This window comes from Larus michahellis, chromosome 2 (genome assembly GCF_964199755.1).
Source record: "Larus michahellis chromosome 2, bLarMic1.1, whole genome shotgun sequence".
NCBI lineage: Eukaryota > Metazoa > Chordata > Aves > Charadriiformes > Laridae > Larus > Larus michahellis.
Window position 1 is genome coordinate 66554177 of NC_133897.1, and position 19110 is coordinate 66573286.

Below are 19110 nucleotides of genomic sequence, written 5' to 3' on the forward strand. Positions count from 1 at the left end.
ATGGCAAACCTTCTGCTGTTCATGAGAACTACCAGAGTATTCAGCTAAAACAAATGCATACAGTCTTCCAAGCATAGTTGTTTACTAATGCATACACTTGTATTTGAGTTCTGTAATTAACATTTTAGCGGGTGTTTGGACCAAATGAGATACTTAACAGATATAATAGTTGAACAGATGCATAGAGCAATGGCATTCTTGATTTTCTGGGAAAGCCTTGTGTTAGAGGTTGGTGTATATGGGCTTTTACATAAAACGTGCCTAATATAATGTACTATTCAAATAGTGAATTTCAGTAATTGTTTAGACTATACTTTAATTTATTCTTTACCTGTTAAACATAAGCTACCACAGAGAAAGAGTAATTTGAAAAAATGATGATGGAATCACATCTCCTCATTTCATTTTGATGGATACGTATTCACTCCTTTCTTACACTTCCTTACACCATTACACTTCCTCTACCTCTGTGATTTTTAGTACCACTTAGTTGCAGGGTGAATAGAGCAGACTAGGAATGGAAAGTTTTGATGGAGAGATCCTACAGGAAGCTTCCAGATGTGCACTCAAAGTAGATCAGTCAAAGGAATCCTTACTTTGTGGCTTCTGTTGGACTCCCGTGAACTGAAAATATGCAGTGTATCCAGTGAGCGTGGATGTTGCTCTTCGATATTGCTGCTGTTCTTGTGGGAGACAGAAGGCACAGAGGAAAAAGCTGCTGCTATTCATAACTGTGTTACCTGTTACCTCTACTGTTACCTTCTGCCCAGGAAAGAAGAAGGGTATCTCAGCTCTCTTTGTCTTTGCCCTTATTCTTAATGGGTGGTACTGGGATTTGTTTGGTTTGAGGTTTTGTGGTGGTTGTGGTTGTGGCCTGTTTGTAAGTGGAGCAGACGTACTCTATATATGTGTTTGCCATGATTTTTTTCATTTTCTTTTTACATTCTATACCAGGTTATGTTTTTTTCCAGGGTTCATAGAAAGAATTTTCATCTCCAGATTGTTGCCAACAGTCTAGTTATTAAGAGCTTTGGGCCTGATCTCCCATGAAAGTTTCCATAGAAATGTTTGCATTTACACTGACTTTTTATCCGTTTAAGCAAGTAGCTCAAACAAAGTACTCGTATTTTATAAAAAGTTACTCACCCTCTCAATTTCTCACAAAATTAATAATTCTTCTCTACATATTTTTTTGCTTTTTTTGTTTTGGCCTTTTTAGATTGTTGGTATTGGTCCAAATTACCATTTACTAATATGGGATCAGAAAGATCTGCATCTGCTTCTCAAAAACAAAATAAAAACCTCTACTGCTCTGGTGTGAATCACATCTGTTGCCACCCAGGGAATGATGCCTTCAGGACTTTTTCCTTAGAAATTAATTTCCTCTTTGCCTGCTTTACTCTGTGTTTAATGATACAATTGGGGGGGGGGGGGAGAAAAGAAAAGAAAAAAAAGCTCTTGGCTTCATTAAAGAACATACTAAATTTTTCTTAAGCAATTTTATACTAACTTTTTGTCAGGATATTTTCTACGTGTGGTACCTGCATTGTAGAGCAAAGTTTAAGAATGTGTAACAGTAGTAATAGATCATTTACTGGCTAGCATAATTTCTGTAAGCTTTTCTAAAATAAGCTTTTTATCTAATAACTCTTCATATTAGTACTGTCCTGGAAGTGTGGAACTGATAAGTAGGTCTTGAAAAAGCATTGTGAAAAATAGACAGCTCGTTCACTGTTCTTTAGTACTTATCACCTCCATCAGACTAGAGAACTCAGTTTTGGGTTGTTTTTCGTTCCTTAAGTGGGCTGTATTAGAAAATCTACCTCTGGATATTTTAAGGGCTTGTATTTTGGGGCATAAAATAAAAGATATGTTGTTTTGTCTTCAACTAAAAGACTAAAATTTAGGACAGAACTGCTGCTGAAATTGCAACATGACTGATTGGCACCGTATAATATTTGGAACAAGTTGTTGGGAGTGATTCTGTCCCGTTTTGGTGTTTCATTCAGTAGGAGAATGTAGAAGTAAATCTGAATTTGCACACGTGGTGAAATGGAACTTCCATGTGGACCACTTAAAAAGGTGTATTTTCTTTTATTTTTTGCTGAAATTTTTGGGAGCACTTTCATAAATGCAGCTCTGCATGTTTGATAACATGTCAGGATTACTGTTGAAAGCCTTACACTAGTCTTAAGAATCCTGAGCAAACTGTAATTGCTGTTTCTTTTCTTTCTTTGGTTTTTTGGTGGTGTTTTTTATTACAATTTTTTGTAGCAGAGACAGGTGTTTTTGCAGCCTCTTTTCCTATGTCATATATATTTCCTGTTACTGCAGCTGATAAAAGGATCATACAAGTAATGTATAAGATGCAAGTATTGAATCAGGATTGCCAGAATGTTTATTTCCACGTCGTTACAAGTTGATTCTTTTTCCTTGCCCATTTTTCCTAAACTTCCTTCCCTGGCTCCTGATTGTTGCAAGGTAGGAAAATCCATGCTTTTCTGCTCAGAAGCTTTTCTTCCCTGCTAGCTGAGAAAAGGGGTGGGGGAAGGGGGAACACACAAATTTTCCACCTATCTGCCTTTCTCTCACCAAGCGTGATTTGGAGTTGGACTGATTTAATAGTGTCAGAAGAAATAATCTTTCCATATAATAATCGTAGGGCTAATTTTGTTTCCTGCTCAGTTTCCCCAAGCAGCAATTACAGAACTAGTGGGAAGTGGGTTTGACAGTTGCCTGCTGTCTCAAGTTTTGAGTACCATTTAGTTTCACAACTCCTAGGGAGTGTTTATTTTAATTCAAAGGCTTGGCAAAGCTAAGTGCAGTGAGAAGATACTAGCGTGCCTCAAAAGTAAGGAAGGTGGTGCAGATTTACTTGGAAATTAACAAAGGGTCTCAATAAAAGTACAGTTTCTAAAGGCAGAAGAAGTAATTTCTCATGGCTTTATACGATTACTGTAAAACCAAAATAATTTTCTTCTCCCTTGTATAAAAGTAACCAAACAATTCTGACTTACTAATTCTAGAGATCAGGAACTTCGTCTTCCTGGGCTGTTTTCCAGCCTTGGCAATATTCTACTTCTCATGTGAATTTTTGATAATGTTGTTCGTATTTTGCAGAGAATTTATGCACTTCAGATAAATCTTATTTTAAATATATTTTTTTAAAATTCAAATTATACTACTAGGAAAAAAAACATCCTCAACAACATGTAAGGAAAAGTGGATGGGAAGTGTCATTTTTTACTGGGAGAGGGGGAATTTGGAATGATCATCTAGTACTGGTGATACAGGAAGACATGGTTTGATAGTGCAATATGATGGTACAACAATTGAGATGAAGTGTCACTGTTCAGATACTACCAGGGAGTAAGTGTGGTAGACATCTCAAGTATAACTGAGAAAGACATGAGACTTCTACAGCTCTACCAAATCTTTGAAGAGCAGTAATGGTTCTAGCCCTGTTAAATACATAAACTAGATGCTAGCTGTCCAAACAGTTCTGTTTTCCAGATAGTAATTATAGTATATGTCATGCTTTTAGTCTTCTCTTTTCCTGTGGCTTACTGTGTATTTTGGCATACTGGGGCAAAGACATGATATAAAAAATGGTCTAGATAAATAAAATAAATATGAAATATTTCATTCTGCAAATTTTTTTAATAGATAATTACTATATCCTCCATACTAAAAATATTGTAGAAGCTTCAAGAATGTCACTTTTGGCACCATGTTTTGTTTGGGTTTTTTAATCATCAGATTTATGTATTTTAATGACCCAAACCTGAGTGGTTAAAATATAAGAATAGCTTTGGCTGAGTGACCATAGGAAAAAAAGTTTTAGGAAGGGCCGTTATCAAAACAATCTTTTGTGAGCTGACCATGGGAAGCTACGCGGTAGTGTCCTCTTTTTGTCTGATGTGCCCCATCATGGAAGGCTGAAGCCCCCACCCCTCAATTAGAGCTTTTCCAAACCAGAGGATGTGGCTAGTTGGCAGAGGTGGACGCAAAATGTCAATCTGTGACTGACACCCTGTAGTTTCTTATAAATGTGAAGTGAGCTCTGAAAACACTGATTTTGTTCATTCTGGCTTGTTCCGGTTGGAGGCTAAATCTGTCAAGTTTGGAAGTGATGTTAGGTCTTAATGACTTACTCTAAATAACATTGAATGTGCCTGTTTGCCAGAACGTCTGCTTTCATACACAAAGTGCAAGATGTCTGGATGAATTCTGGGGGGTTGGTTTTTTTCTTTTTTTTGCTGTAGATTTTTTGATGTTGCAAACTCTTGCATTGGCTTTTGAAAGTCAGTTCCATCCAGATACTACATTTTCTATCTTTCCTATGAAGAAAAAAGTTTTTTGTCTTTTTTTGAACTTGTATATTTAGTTGTGTTGGCAGAATCAACTTGAATGTGGAACCAGTGATTTCTTCCAGTATGACTAACCCTGATCTTTCTCCAAAAATGTTCCTTTAATTAACTAAACAGATGCTAACTCATGATTCATTCCTTCTTTCCAAAAGAAAGATTTTGGTGGGGTTTTTGTGGCCTTCTCACGGTATTTTTTGCTCCTTCGTGATATACTTCTTCTTTATTACAGGAACACTTACACAGAATGAGATGATATTTAAGCGCCTCCACTTAGGTACTGTGTCCTATGGAACAGACACAATGGATGAAATTCAGAGTCATATTATAAACTCTTATTCACAGGTATCTCATTTCGTAAATTATTTACCATTAATATTAAGATATTTTTTTAGCAGTGTTGTTACTGATTATGTCTAGAAATTTGAGATGCTATGAAAGTTCTTTCATTTGTAGGTATCTTTTAATAGATATGGTGAAAGGAAAAAATGTGAGACAGTACGTGGTTCTGTCCTGATTCTGAAGTTCCTCATAATACCCACTTAAAGGAAATTACTTTTCTGTTCCCCAGTAGCAGAAATCTGTGTTAACCTGTCTGTGCAGTGCAGTCTTACTCCTGCAAAATCATGTAAGAGTAAGCTATTCATTACTGAGACTACAAATTACAAGTAAGCGTCCAGAACAAGATGAGCAGTAATTGTATCTTTGAAGATACTCATCAAGAATAGACATCAAAAAGCCACATTAATTGGTATAACCAAAAAATAAAAAAAAATAGTTGTCAAAATAAAATTTAGAAATGTGTATCTAAAAAGTGTTTTAAAAAAACTAAGATGATTGCAAACAGCATGAAACTGGGTGGGGGAGAAAATGGAAAACTCCGTATTCCTTAAGAGCGAAGTGTTCCTGTGATATATAAGAGTGCTTGGTCTGGATTGTGACTGTCTGTCTGTCTGTGGGTCAGTTGTGGGATGAAGGAGGAAGATGAAATTCTGCAAGCATCATTTGCATCTCCTGTGTATGTAAACTATTTGAGTGCTTTCTGCAAACCTTTCTAAGCACCTGATTCCACTTTGAGATTCGGAAGGATTTTTTACTTTGTTTTTTATTTCTATTATTTGAAACAAAAAAGAAATAAATTGACAGAAGAGGAAATAAATTATAGGTTAACTAATATTTCCATTTGTTGTGTACAGTATGATAACAACACTTTATATAAAAAATTATTTACCATAGTTAACTTGGATACTCGAACATGACTGGCTGACCCAGTTATGTTTGTAGCCTGACCTTCTTGTCTGTGTCCTCATTTTCTGTTGTAAAAGGATTGTAGGATCAACAATTGATTTGAATCTTTAGTCATGAGGTTTTTTTGGACTATGGCTCCCCTTCACATTTCCTTAAAATAAAAATAAAACTCAAAAAGTAGCTGTTTGACACCACACTAGACTCAGTTAATATTATGTAGCTTTTGGGAAGAGAGGCAGGATGGAAAGCAGTGAATAAGCAATGTATAAGTTTTTAGTCTGCAACTTCAATTTCTGTATTATTGTTGATCTGTTTAGATGTAAAAATCCACTTCTGGAATTCATTTTCCTTAGCTCAATCTATTTCAGCTTAATTCTGAGTAGGTATAGTCATGAATAGTAACCGAGATGCAACAATATGCCTTGGAAATGAGATATGTAGCTCTTTTACCTCAAGATCAGCAGTCCAAATTTGGTTCAGAATGGGTTACTGAAAGTAATTGCTACCTGACTATGTTTATAAAAATCACCCAAACTTAGTTTTGTTATAATGGGTTGCTTGGGTACTCACAGTAACAACTGCAGCAATGAATAATAATAGCTGACAGTCTTGAGCTTGCACACCTAGATCTGACTGAGTTTGATGACTAAGCATCAGTCTTCTAGAGGAGGCATGTTCATTAATACTGTTTTCGTATTTTGCGGTTAAATATGCTAGCTGAAAAGAATCGCGTGATTCCTGGAATTCTTACTTGCGTAAAGCTTTTACTAATTTGCTGCAAAATTTAATGAATGGTACCCATGGTTAATTAAGTTTTTAATAACTGTAACATATTTGGCACTGAAATTTTTAAAAGTAGGAAATGTGAGGAAAGCTTTTTTTCTCAATTGTGGGAAAAGATTTCCCAAATCTAGGTTTGCTGTTCGTAGATGATGAAAATAGCTTACTTGGAACTTCCTTTTTTTTCAGCCTTATATAAACACTTCTTGATGTTTAAATAATGCTTTAATTATGCGTGTGTTGGTAGCAGCTCTTTAAAACAGAAAAATGAAGGCGTCTCAGTAACAAAACAAGCAACTATTAAACAATTGTTTCAATCTGAAAAAGTATGGTGAGGTTTTTATTTAATCTATGATAATAGAAGCTGCCAGTTAGCTAGGCAGTGGTTCTTGTGTGACATTGATTTTATCCCTTGTTTGTGTTCTGTTTTATTATTACAGTGGACCTACTAGACTATTGTCATCTTAATGTAACACACAAATCTATTATAACCTGATTATATTTCCCCACTGGAAGCATTTTGTGATAGAGGGCATAATCTTTAATGGAATTTGTGTGAAATTAAATTATACAAGCATCAATAAACATAACATAATTCAGAAGGAGTAAATCAGCTTAATTTATTTGCGGCTGTAATGGCATCAGTGTTAGCAGAATGCAAATGCAGAGGTTTAAAGCAGTAGCTGAAAAGCAGTGCCAGATGAGCAGAAAGTTAAACCCTTTATTAGACAACACTGTAATTTGATGGGCAGAATGTTCACGGTTCAGCAGATTGCAGTCAGGAGGAAAAAAGCGTGGTTTCTGAAGAGTTACCCTGGAGTGAACAGAAGAGCCTTTGGTAGTATTACTGATATATTTAATGTGCTTACTTTAAAAAAAAAAAAAGGGGGGGGGCAGCAAAAAACCCAAAACAAAACAAAAAAACCCAAACCCTCTTCTTCTCAACTGATTACAAACTTATAGTACTATCTCTTAAAAGATGAATTAAATCACATACTTGAGCATTTCTGAAGGATAACTTAAAATAGTGCTAGTTTAGCAGCTATGCAATAGTAATGTGATCTTCAAAAATGTGTCAAGCTATTATTTTTGCATTATTTTATTAGATTGTTGCATTCTTGTAAGGCCAAACAAATTTCAGCCTGCAGCAAAATCAGACAAACTGCATTAGTTCACAAACAATATAGAAATTGTGTAGGTTATAAATTAAATGAGCAATAGTTGTATTTTAATGACTCCTAATATTTATACTTAACGATGATACTGGCTTTTGTTCTTTTGTTCTGTACCAATGTGATGGTCTTTAAAATACAGGGATTTAGATGAAGATTTAAAAGAGAAGTTTTTTGCCAATTTAATGGCATTGGAGTTTCCAATCTCTGAATGTACATGGGTGACAAAGAGACTAAAGAACACCACCACCACCACGATTCCAATTTGGTTTGGTGTTTATGAACTCATTCATTTGGTTGCTGGCTCAAATACTTTTTAAAAAACAATTCATAGAATGTAAAGGACATTAAAGGACTGTTGTGACATATCACTGAAAAAGGTGACTTCTGAAGTGAGGAAGCAGGGTTTTCTGCAGAATCCAGCCAGCCTGTTCACCCCTTTTACTGCATACTTGTTTTCATTTCACATTTTTCAGCTGTCTGCAGTTGAAAATTCAGGCTCTGTTACTGAAATCTGACTACAACTGCGAGGTGATGAACCCAGTTACGTATTGGTTCTACAGAAACGTAGATGAGGGTTTTTATGAATCACAAACTGAATGAGTTAACAGCAGGTTATATAAAATAAATAAATGGTTACTGTGCTTACTATTGATCAACATTTTCAAAGGGAACAATTGGATATATATATTAATATTCATGCTTTATTTCCATTATTGAACTTTGATTTACTGTTCATTGCGTTGGGTCTTAAAGGTGCACTCCCAGAATAGTGGAAACAGTACCAGTTCAACACCGTCTAGGAAACCTCAGTCGTCTGCACCCAAAGTCCGCAAGAGTGTCAGCAGTCGGATACATGAAGCAGTGAAGGCCATTGCACTGTGCCACAATGTCACCCCCGTATACGAGTCCCGGGCTGGTGTGTCTGGAGAAACAGAATATGCAGAGGTGGATCAGGACTTCAGCGATGAAAATCGTGCTTACCAGGCTTCCAGCCCTGATGAGGTTAGTATGCAAGGCTGAAAAAATTAATATCTCATAAAGAACAGGGTAAGTTAAGTTAAAAAGAGCAGAACTGTGAAATAAGAGTGTTTTGGGGCTGGAGTTTCTTTAAAATTAGCTATAATCTGGTTTTATTTCCTCTACAGCTGTAGGAAAGATCTGGTGTTTCTTTGTTACAGAAGAGTTTTTTTCAGTTATTTAACTAAAAGGCCTGTCAAGTCAGTGCTTTGGGATCAATACTGTTTTGAGTATTACAGTTAAAGTTATTAGGTATATTCTCAAAACATTAATCCATGTACGAATCATAGCATATACATACAAAGGGGAATAGGAAACTGCTTTGAATGATGGACAACCAGGTACGTTAGCTAGAGACACTACCAGTTAGTGGAATATATAGATTCCTAACAGGAAAAAAAAGCAACCCAAGCCTCTAATACTCCTGTAGAAAAGCTTTTGAGTGTCAAATCCTAGGCAGCATCGTAATGTTCAGGATTCAGTCAAAATTGCATCAATTGTAGCACAAATTTAAAACCCCATTTCAATAAAAACATGCATTTGACTTCCATTGAAATCCAAATTTTAAACAAATCCCACTGCATTCAGTGTATTTGAGTTACTGTTCTGAATAATCCTGTTTTTGGGCCTAAATTGATTGCCTAAAATTCAATCTGAAAAGATATTAGAAGAGAGGCAAAACTCAAGTTTCAAGATACTGCAAGGTAAGCATAAAAAAAATAATAATAGCCCATCCACTTTATGAAAACATGTACGTACTTGATACAGTATAATAGAGAAATAGAGTATTTTGAGGTTGGTTTGCCTCAAAGTGAGAAGGTTGAGGGGCATCTTTATTTTAAAGAAATTCTGGCAGCATCTGAAGCTTGGATGTACTGTTGGTGGTGTAGCCACAGTAGCTTAGTCATAATCAAAACAAGGTTGTTGTAAGATGTGAAGAAGGGAAGTGTGTATCTGAAAGCCTGTATATTTTTCTGGCTATACGAGTTGATCTGATACAAGATAATATTTCTTCCACAGACCTCATCTTGCCACAGCATAGCCTATTATTCTTGGTATATGTTTGGTTTACGTGTCTAATATATCACCATATGTAATACTAACAAAACTTTAGCAATTCGAACTGCAAGCTGTAATTGCTAAAAGTAACAAGTCTGTAACAAGTATTTTTAGGAATGCAAGAAATAAATTTGTCTGACTTCACGTCGTACCGAACTAACAGGCATTGCATGCATTTCAGATGCTATAAACACAGTTCATACTGTTAAAGAATTGTAGAATATAAAGAAGCGCCTGGTTCTCAGTGATTAAAACATGGCAGTTAGAACATTTTTAAAAATAAAGTCTAGGCAGGACTTGAGATGCTGCTCTCTGGCTAAAATAAATAATCCATAATACCGTATGTGGTGTTACATAGTGTGGGTTGATCTGCTTTATGTATAGAGAATGCTGGAAGTGCATTTGTTTGTGCCAGGGATACACTCTAAATATAGTTTGTTAGTGTAGTTGTATGATGTTTGACTTGTATTGTGCACATGTGCGAATTTTCGTATGCACGTATATTCACATTCACTAAATAGATCAGTGTAATAAGCCTGTGAGGTATTACTAAATATAATGAAAGACTGCAAAACCAAGTATCTACCTATGATGACAGCTTTAACAGCCAAAGGTATTACTAAATCAGGTGAAGAGACGTGCAATTGAGAGAGACTATGTGAGTTTTTTTCTCCCATTTCCTCTTGTCTCTCTGTGGACTTTTGTATATTCATTCAGTTGTTTGGAACCTGAAAATACTACCAAAAAGAGCAATTCTCCTCCCATATTTGCTAAAGGAAACAGCTGTAAGACTTGAGAATTATGCAAGTCGTGCCCTGCGGAGACGGTAGGGAATTTGACCCTGGAAAGAGGAAAGTTGATAAAGTGCTAATACGACAGATCTGGGACTCAGGGTAGAAAGGGAAGTGGAAGAGGAAATCAACAACAAAGAAACTGTTAGTGTTTTGAGGAAGAGAAATCACAGGTATCCTTTTAATAACAAATTTTTTGTTAATCATCTCAACTCATGCATTCAAATTATATGACAGTGAAATGAAAAACTTACATTTTAGAACAGAAAACATTAAATTATTTCAAAGATAATGCTTAAAACACTAGTAAAACTATATTGAATAAATATGCTTTAATATAATGAGAAACTGATGCTAAATGGAGTCTTATAAAAAGATGAAGCTACAAAAAACATGTAAACAGCATAAAAATTGCAGCATGACAGCAAAAAGCCTAAGAGTTGAAAGACTAGCAGGTCTTTATCATAATTTTTTAAAGAGTTCTATTGATGCAATGTTTGCAAATCACTGGAGCCTAAGGAAAATAATGTAAATGGTTCATTATTTAGCTTATTGAACTTTCCTGCAGTTAGGTTGACGGATGATGCCAATGTTTCCCAATCACCAAAGTACCATTTTAAAAGCATTTTTTATTGAATAAAGTGCTTTGAATATTGCACCCTGGAGCTTTATTTAGGGAAATGGTTCAATTGATGTTTTCTGTTTAACCTCGGCACTGACCTATCACAACATATTTGGTTAATAAGCAACATTATCATTTAATAGACTTAACCAGTTTTATGCATTGTACTTTCTCAACATTACAACTCTGTTCTCTTAGATTTTGTTTATGGTTCTGGCTTGATTGCAGTCTTTTGAAAGAAGATGTTATTTGCACAGTTGTCTGTTGCATTATATAATATTGCATGATAGCACCACAGCATATAAAGAGCAGAGAACAATGTGTAAGTATAAACTATTCTTCCATGTAGGAAAGTATAAGAAGCAGTTTAGTGATACATTGACACGCTTAATGAATTGGCTTGAGGAATTCATTTGAAATTGTTCACATCTGTGTGTATGTGAGCATCCATATACCGATAAAATATAACCATAACAAAGTATGCACATTTAGAAGTAGGTACATTCATCATAAAAGATGTATTTATCTGTTGTTAGAGTAACCTGAGATAAGTAACTGATTTTGTATTCATAATGTGAACTCTACTTATGCCAGGCTCTTTGTTTCTTATGATAAGTGATCAATATTTCATTTTCTCTGAAAGAGTGGAAAGTTTCATTTGTCTGTCACTTGTCCTCTGCAGCTGTAGCATAGCAAACAATAAACATTCACTGAGAACTCACTGAAAAAAATGAAAACAGCCCCTTCTTGGCCATCATAGGTATGGGTTCGGCTCATCTGTAGAAAGCCAGCTACCTTAATGTAATGAACAATAATAAAAGGATATAAGCTAAGTAGGTAAAGCAATGGAATTCAAAGGTCGCAGACCCAAGCAATTCAGTGGCATGCTATGAACAGGGGCCTTTGAAGACCTTTGCTCCCCTTGGTCAGAAAAGATTGATCAGTCACGATTTTTAATGACTGCTTACTCTCATAAACCAGCTATTTATTGGTTATGCTTTGTCCTGCACTGTTATATTCTCAAGCATTTCTAATTCCAGGATTTTGAATATTTAAATACTACCTTAAAGTGTGGTCAGTTATTTAATTCCAACGTTTCTGTCCAGAGACAACAGAGTTGCTAAAATTAATTACGAGGATACAAAGCCAATCATTTAAAAACAGACAGGGAAATAATATGCCCTTAGTGAAGCAGCTTTTGTGTTTACAAAAGTGAAGCTGTAATGTATGAGACATGTTGTATTGTTTAATTCATTTTATTGTGTGTGCTTATTGAAGCAAGACTAATTGTGTTGTTTTGTCAATGTATTGTGAAAAGCAAATCACTCAGTAGCATAAAACCATCACTTTCATGACCTTCGAGACCCACAAAGAATAACTACTCCATAGCTTTTCTTGAATATTGATCGGCAGTTTTTTCACGTGATCAAGCTGTATTTTTAAGTTAATAATTTTATTTTAATTATGAAGTTTCTTGATGAGAAGTGATGGACTGCAAATGTTAGTTATCAACTGGTTGTTTATAAACATAAACAAACCAGTGCTGATTGGAAACATGTGAGTTGTTGAACAATCCAAACAGAAGCTGCTGGGAACACTCAGGCAGTGGGGAAATCTCACTGCTTCTTCCCCGTTTCCAAACCAATAGCCGTAACTTCAAACTACTACACATATAACCTCTGTATACCTTACATGGCAACCTGATTTTGAAAGTAGAGCCTATTGTTTGAAGTGAAGATGCTCTTAAATACTCTGAAATAAATGAAGGTGGGTTATATGAGAGTTCTTCTAAGCAGCAAAACTAGCTTACAAAATTTCCATCCCTAGTCCTTCCTTCTTGCCCTACAAATTGCTCCCTCATAGATGCCAAAAGCTTGAAAGCCTTTATTTATATGGGTTGTTTTTCAGTTTAAGTGATGAGGTTCATAGCATGGCTCCAGAAAAGCTGTCAGCACAACAGTGGAGGAACTCCCAAACTGCTGAATGGGGTGACCAACACCATCCGCGAGGCAGTGGATCTTTTTCTTAAACTGATGTTAGCTCAAAAGGGAACATTGTGTGTTGGAAGTGTCAATTAGTTGGTGATAAACTGTTTGGAGCAACATTTTGTAAATATTGAGTAGTTAGATGTTTCTGCTGGGGAGCAGCAATGGCAGGCTGGCCCGCAAGGAAAGGGAAGCCAGGAGCTAAGCAGAGCCAGGCTGCTAGAGGCAGTGGCCTCAGTGATGAGGTGTACAGCCCCACAATATCCAAGCAAGGTGAAAGGAGCATGTTCCATGATGGAAACCAGAGACAGTCAAGAGTATAGATTGTTGTACAGGTCTGTGGTGATGAGGCATGTCTGAATTCAAGCCAAGAAGTCAAATCATGAAGTCGGGATCAGGTCTTGAGGCAACAACCAGCATTAGCCACAGTCTGGTGATTGCAAGGAAAGCTCACGGCAGTGAGGCAGGTCCAAAGCCAGGAGGTCGTGTGTGCCTATCAGGGCCAGACCAGTGGGGTACGTGGTCAGGTGTGGGCATAGCTGGAACCTGACTGCAGTGCAGCTCACAGGACCTAGCGTGAGAGCCAAGGTAAAGGGGGAGGGCAGCCTCCATGGAGGTTTCTTCGAGCTGTTTCTTCATCACAGCTTTTAACAGTGAGCTGGCCTTGAACGCAGCTGGTCAAACTCCTGGGAAGGGGGATGCACTCAGGGCCTGACAGTTTCAGTCTAAATAGGGTTTTGAATATTTTTTCATAGAAATATATTGCTATTCTGTCTTGGTTGATAAAAGGCTATGTTTGAGTCAAGTAAGTATCAAAGCTCTGTTTCAATTTACCCAAGCTAAGAGTGTGGTGCATTATTGTTTCTTTTTTTCACTTCTGCTTTCTCTTTCAAAATATTCTATTATAAAAAACAAAATTAGTGGATTAAGATCTTAAAACCAGCTAAGTTCCAAATAGCCCAGAATTCAAAGGGAGCAGTAGTAGTATGATGGTTTGTATGTTCCAGTCCTGATGTAGTATCTAAAGCAAGTATCCTTGATGTAGTATCTAAAGCAAGCAAGAACAGCCTTAGGGCATTTTTTTGGTCTTCTGCCAAGCAATAACAGCCTTTCAGGATTAATCCAGTAACTGAAGGCCTTGAGGATTCAGCAAGGTGCTTCAAATACCTCACTTTGTGGATTTATAATCCCCAGTGTCCAAAGGCAAGGCGAGTTTCATTTTTTCAAGTGACGATATCAGCTTTTCTTTAACTGGGACTTCATGCCATAATGCTCCCAAGATGACAAATAAGAGGTAGTTACATTTTCCACAGAGCAAAGGGACTCAGTGTTGCAATTCCACGAAGTGAAAGTTAGTAAGACAGCTGGGTGATAAGTGATATTTCCTGTTGGTCCAGAGGAAGCGAAGGAAGATGTTAATCTGAGAGAAAATGAGAGTGCCCTTCCTTGTGTAAGTTGTTCACTCTCACAGGGAAAAGTCAGGAGAATTTGGATATTTGCTTTGAGTTGGGCTGTGTAAGGAACAGTCCTGTAGCACTGTCTGAATGGCCTGAAGCCTTCTAACACCACTCCAGAGAGAAGCAAACTCCTGTTATTTGATAGGGCAGGGAGGTACTTAACTCTTTCATCCTCAGAGTTGAAAGTAAATAAGGATACGGCTGTTCCTTTAAATGCTTTCTATGGACAATCTGTTTCATCTTACATGTCGACCTTAATTTTGACTATTGACTTGTGTGCTTGGGTATTTTTAGCACTTTCTGCCACATAGTTAGTTTCATAGGGGTTGTTAAATGGGAGTCATAGCCTAATAAAACTTATTGTAGAAGAGATTTTTTTCCTTTAAAAAAAAAAGTTAGCAGCTTAGTTGAAAAGTATGATTTAGAATGTAATTGATCTATGACAAAATTAAATATACACAGCTTTTTGTGGCCTATCAATTTACATGTTTTCTAAAGTTTTTTAAAATTGTTGATTAGTATTTATTTTATATTAAAATCAGTCTAATGTTCTAATTAAATACACAGTTCTGAATCTGCGGTGGGAATAATGGTTTTGTGGTTATTTTTCTGTACCTGATGTGGGATTTATGAAGTCCTTAACTTAATTTTCCTGACTCTAGGGGGCTTAGGTTTTGTGACTGATAAAACAGGTAACTGCGTCATTGTCACTTCACAACCTTGTGTACTTTATGGAACTTCTAGAAACTACCCAAGATGTTTGTAAGCTGCTTGATTTGATTTATTTCCAGAAATGAACGTTCCTAAACAAATGGGGTGATTATTTCCCCAAAACATGGAATTAGTATGCAGGGCTGCCATGGTCTGTAACAACAGTGCTTCTGAAGTTTTCCTTCTTTGTGCACCTCTCGAGACGCACATGTTCCTCAGGCAACTGAGCTAGACACACTTTCCTGCTCGGAGAAGCTACTTCTACCTCCTGAGCTGGTACTGCTGTAGGTTACGTTGCGGGTCACGCAGTTACTGCTTGAGTTGAGACAGTTCCTTCATGAAGTCTCTGAATTTGACTTTGAATGGAATCCGTGCTGTGGTAATTGAAGAGTTTGATATTTGGGGCTGTGAACGATAGAAGCTCTAAGGATCGGGTGGCCTCTAGTGGAGAGACACTGCTGATGGGAAACCAGAGCTCAACAGTGGGCATGTGATAAATAGACACATCTGAAAGACTTTGGGTGAGAAACACTAAACAAGAGGTGTTTCTCAGTAGCTTTTGTCAGATCTGTTGCATTTCCATTTCATAATGCAGATATTTGCTACCTTCATTCCTAATTTGGAAGTTGCTGCTTTGACCTTGCCACGCAAGAGGTGGATGGCAAGAGGTGGATGGCTGTCTTTACCTTTGGATTGCTACTGAGGAGGAAGATGCCACAGAAGCTCTCTTAGACTGCACCTACATTATCTATTGTGAGAACACTACACAGCTAGTGTGTTCAGGTGCACACCTGTGTCTCAGTAGTGGGAGGACCCTGGATCTGTCAGTGTACTCCTGTCTCCCAGACAGTTTCCATAGAAGGGAAGATTGGTGATAAGCCAGGCAAGAGACACAAAATATTCAAATAAGTCCCTAACCTGGATTCAGGAAACTTGATACATTTCCTCTGTCTGTGTTAGGAAATCAACGGTTATCTGCAAATAAATAATTATAATTAGAATGGATTTTTTTTAAAGCAAAATGGTAGCATGACCAGCGAAGACTTTTGTGTTTGTCCAAGCTTTGCTTTGTCTGCCTCCATCCAATATGTCAAGCTCTGTAGAAGCCACAGCTGCTGCGTTTATCTGGCATTCTCGGGGTTCTTGATGTATGCACACTAGACTGCAAGACCATTTTAATGTAAGGTTTCAGAAATATATTGAAGATAAGAGAATATACTTGTGGAGGGGAAACCTCAAGAAGAGAGACTTAACTTAAGAATCCTTTTTCTGAACTCTGTTTAGACAGCCATTCAGTATATATTTATTTAAGATTAATAATTTAGAATTTCATGACATTTGTGAAGTAATTTTTTTTTTTTAATTTCTATATTCTAAAAGCTTCAGATATTTAATGGTAAGGTCTGGCTCGGTTCTGGAAGCTGATAAGGTCTAGGTGCTCTGATTCATTCTGAATAACGGGAGTCAAACTTAATGCCTTGCTCTCAAGTTTGTTTAGTTGCCTTTTAAGCATCTATTTGACTCTTGAGCCTTATTGACTATTTCTGCTATGGTATTGGCACTGATCAATTTAAAAGAAAAAAGAAATAATAAATACGCAGTTGTGTGTAGGCCAGGTATAAGAATCCAAAATGACCGTGCTACAATATGCTAATTCAAATGGTAAGTGAAGCCAAGCATAAACGAAATAATAAACAGATGTGAGTCACCAAATATAGAACACTTAAGTCCTAGCTGCAAAGGGACACAAATGAGATGATAGGGTATTAGTAGAAAGATGCAATTTACGGGTCAGAATGTAATAGTAACCTTTCACTGTGAAAATTGAAAATTAACCTTGGGAGTACTGGATCATTTACAGCGCTTATGGTACTTTTATTGAAGAAGAAAAATCTCTAAAAAGACTTCCTGGGATTTTTGAGATTTTTAAAATGGTGCTTTTCAAAGTGTGTTCTTTTCTCTTCTGTAGCTGCATCTTGCTGTATTTTTATTTAGTGATGCCTACACAAATGGCACTACAAGGTAGAGTTTCTTAGGGGTTTACACACAATGTTTTTTTTCCAGTTTTAAATTTTCATAGAAGCTATGGTGATGTACTTGCTTTGGGTGAAATTCTTAGTGAGCATTAGTCATCGTGTCTTATCTAGGGATTTTACTACTTGCATGCCTTTTATCAGACTACTTGATTTTTTTTTTATCTTACCTGAGACTAACAGCAGAGGCAGGCTCCATAAAAATAATATGAACTTCAATATAATTACCCCTCTAATAATTTAAAAATCTAGTTTCCAATAATGATTAGCATTTGGAAAAATAAAAAGTATTAATTTTTTGAAGGAATAAACCACACGGTGGTGTTGATAGAAAGCATAACATAGAAGAAAGTAGAAGCTAGGTGTCATGCACTTTAAAGCAGCAAAATTTTTTTGAAAAAAGCAAATCTCTAATGCGTGCGTTTAAGATGTCATGTAGCAGTAGCTAATAGTGATAATTGTATAATGCAGCATTTCTGGGTCTGTGAAAGGGACTTTCACAAGCATGTTTGTGGGATGCAGTATTGCAACCTTGGTTTCCATCTCATTTGATATGATAAGAACTCAATTATATTATTGTTGAAACAAAGCAATAAAACGACGTAAGTGAACAAAGTAAGCTAAAATAAGATCCTTTGCTTATCTATTTACTACATATTACAGTGTCTCAAATTGCAGGTAATTGTAGAACAAATAGAATGTTCTATATGGAAATACTCCCCAAATTTTTTCTTACATAGCAGTGTCGTTGGTACAGGAGTTGTGTTCTGGTTTTGCCTAATTTCTATTGGATGTCCTTTAAATATTATTGAATATATCTCTGGTTTTTTAATTAGAATTGTTATTTCTGAACAATATATTCTAAATACCTTATTTGCAGGAATAAGTTCAGCAGTAGTTTTTTGGCTTTAGCCTAATCTATATAACGGTATAATAGACCTTTCACACTTAAACATATGTCTCCTCTTCCCTTTTTTTTTCTTTCTTTTCTTTAGGTAGCTCTGGTGCAGTGGACAGAGAGTGTTGGTCTTACTCTGGTTAACAGGGATTTGACCTCAATGCAGCTGAAGACCCCTGGTGGACACATTCTGACGTACTATATTCTGCAGATCTTTCCCTTCACTTCTGAGAGCAAGCGCATGGGGATCATAGTTAGGGTAATTTTGGGGGTGTACTGGGTGTTGGTTTTTATTTCTCAAAAAATATTTTTCCTGAGTTTTTATTTTTATAAAATTAAGTAGAAGCTTAATCCTTCATGGAATGCATTTCACAAGATTTTCAAAAGGAAAATATACCTTTGACACAGGTATACATGAAATACTAAGCAAGCAATTGTAGAAAAATCAGGCAAACCTGATGTTGCAGAGAGCTTAGTAAAGCATGAGCTCTTCTCTTACATGGGAACATGTTAATTTTCCTACTTCACAGTTAGCCTCTGATGCTGCATTTGTTTTTAATTTTCCATTTGTTTTTTCATGCAAAATACATTGCTGCTTCATGGCTGAAATGTCTTACAATAGTAGTTAGCATCTTTCTATACTACTAGTGCTGCTGCTTTTACAGAGCCAGTGCAGCTATCTGAACTGGCGTGTATATACAGCACAACCCACAAGGGCTAAGATTTGAGATATGTGCTTAGTTTTCTTCTAGATGCCCAGCTGGGAGCAGAGTAATGATCATTAAAACCTCAGATGAAGGGAAGCCGTAAGACCATGCTAAAAGGAAGGTTAAACCCCTGCAAACGTTAAGCGATCTGCACTAAATCTTTCTACCTTCTCCCTGCCTAAAGTCAGACACCATAGCAGAACAGCTTCAGACAACATTGTTAAATGGTTAGATCAGTACCAAGTCCCAGTTAAATAGGT

The 19110-nt window shown here is 36.5% G+C and overlaps 1 protein-coding gene across 8 annotated transcripts in view; it reads left to right on the plus strand.

The window, feature by feature from the left end:
• The window catches only part of ATP9B (ATPase phospholipid transporting 9B (putative)), a 169977-nt gene that overhangs the window by 131731 nt on the left and 19136 nt on the right, over window positions 1–19110 (plus strand). For all 8 annotated transcript variants that reach the window (XM_074575765.1, XM_074575768.1, XM_074575764.1 and 5 more), the window contains 3 exons: window positions 4600–4712; window positions 8324–8572; window positions 18241–18402. In XM_074575765.1, coding sequence (XP_074431866.1) covers window positions 4600–4712; window positions 8324–8572; window positions 18241–18402 — 524 coding nt within the window. The remainder of the gene's footprint in view (window positions 1–4599; window positions 4713–8323; window positions 8573–18240; window positions 18403–19110) is intronic.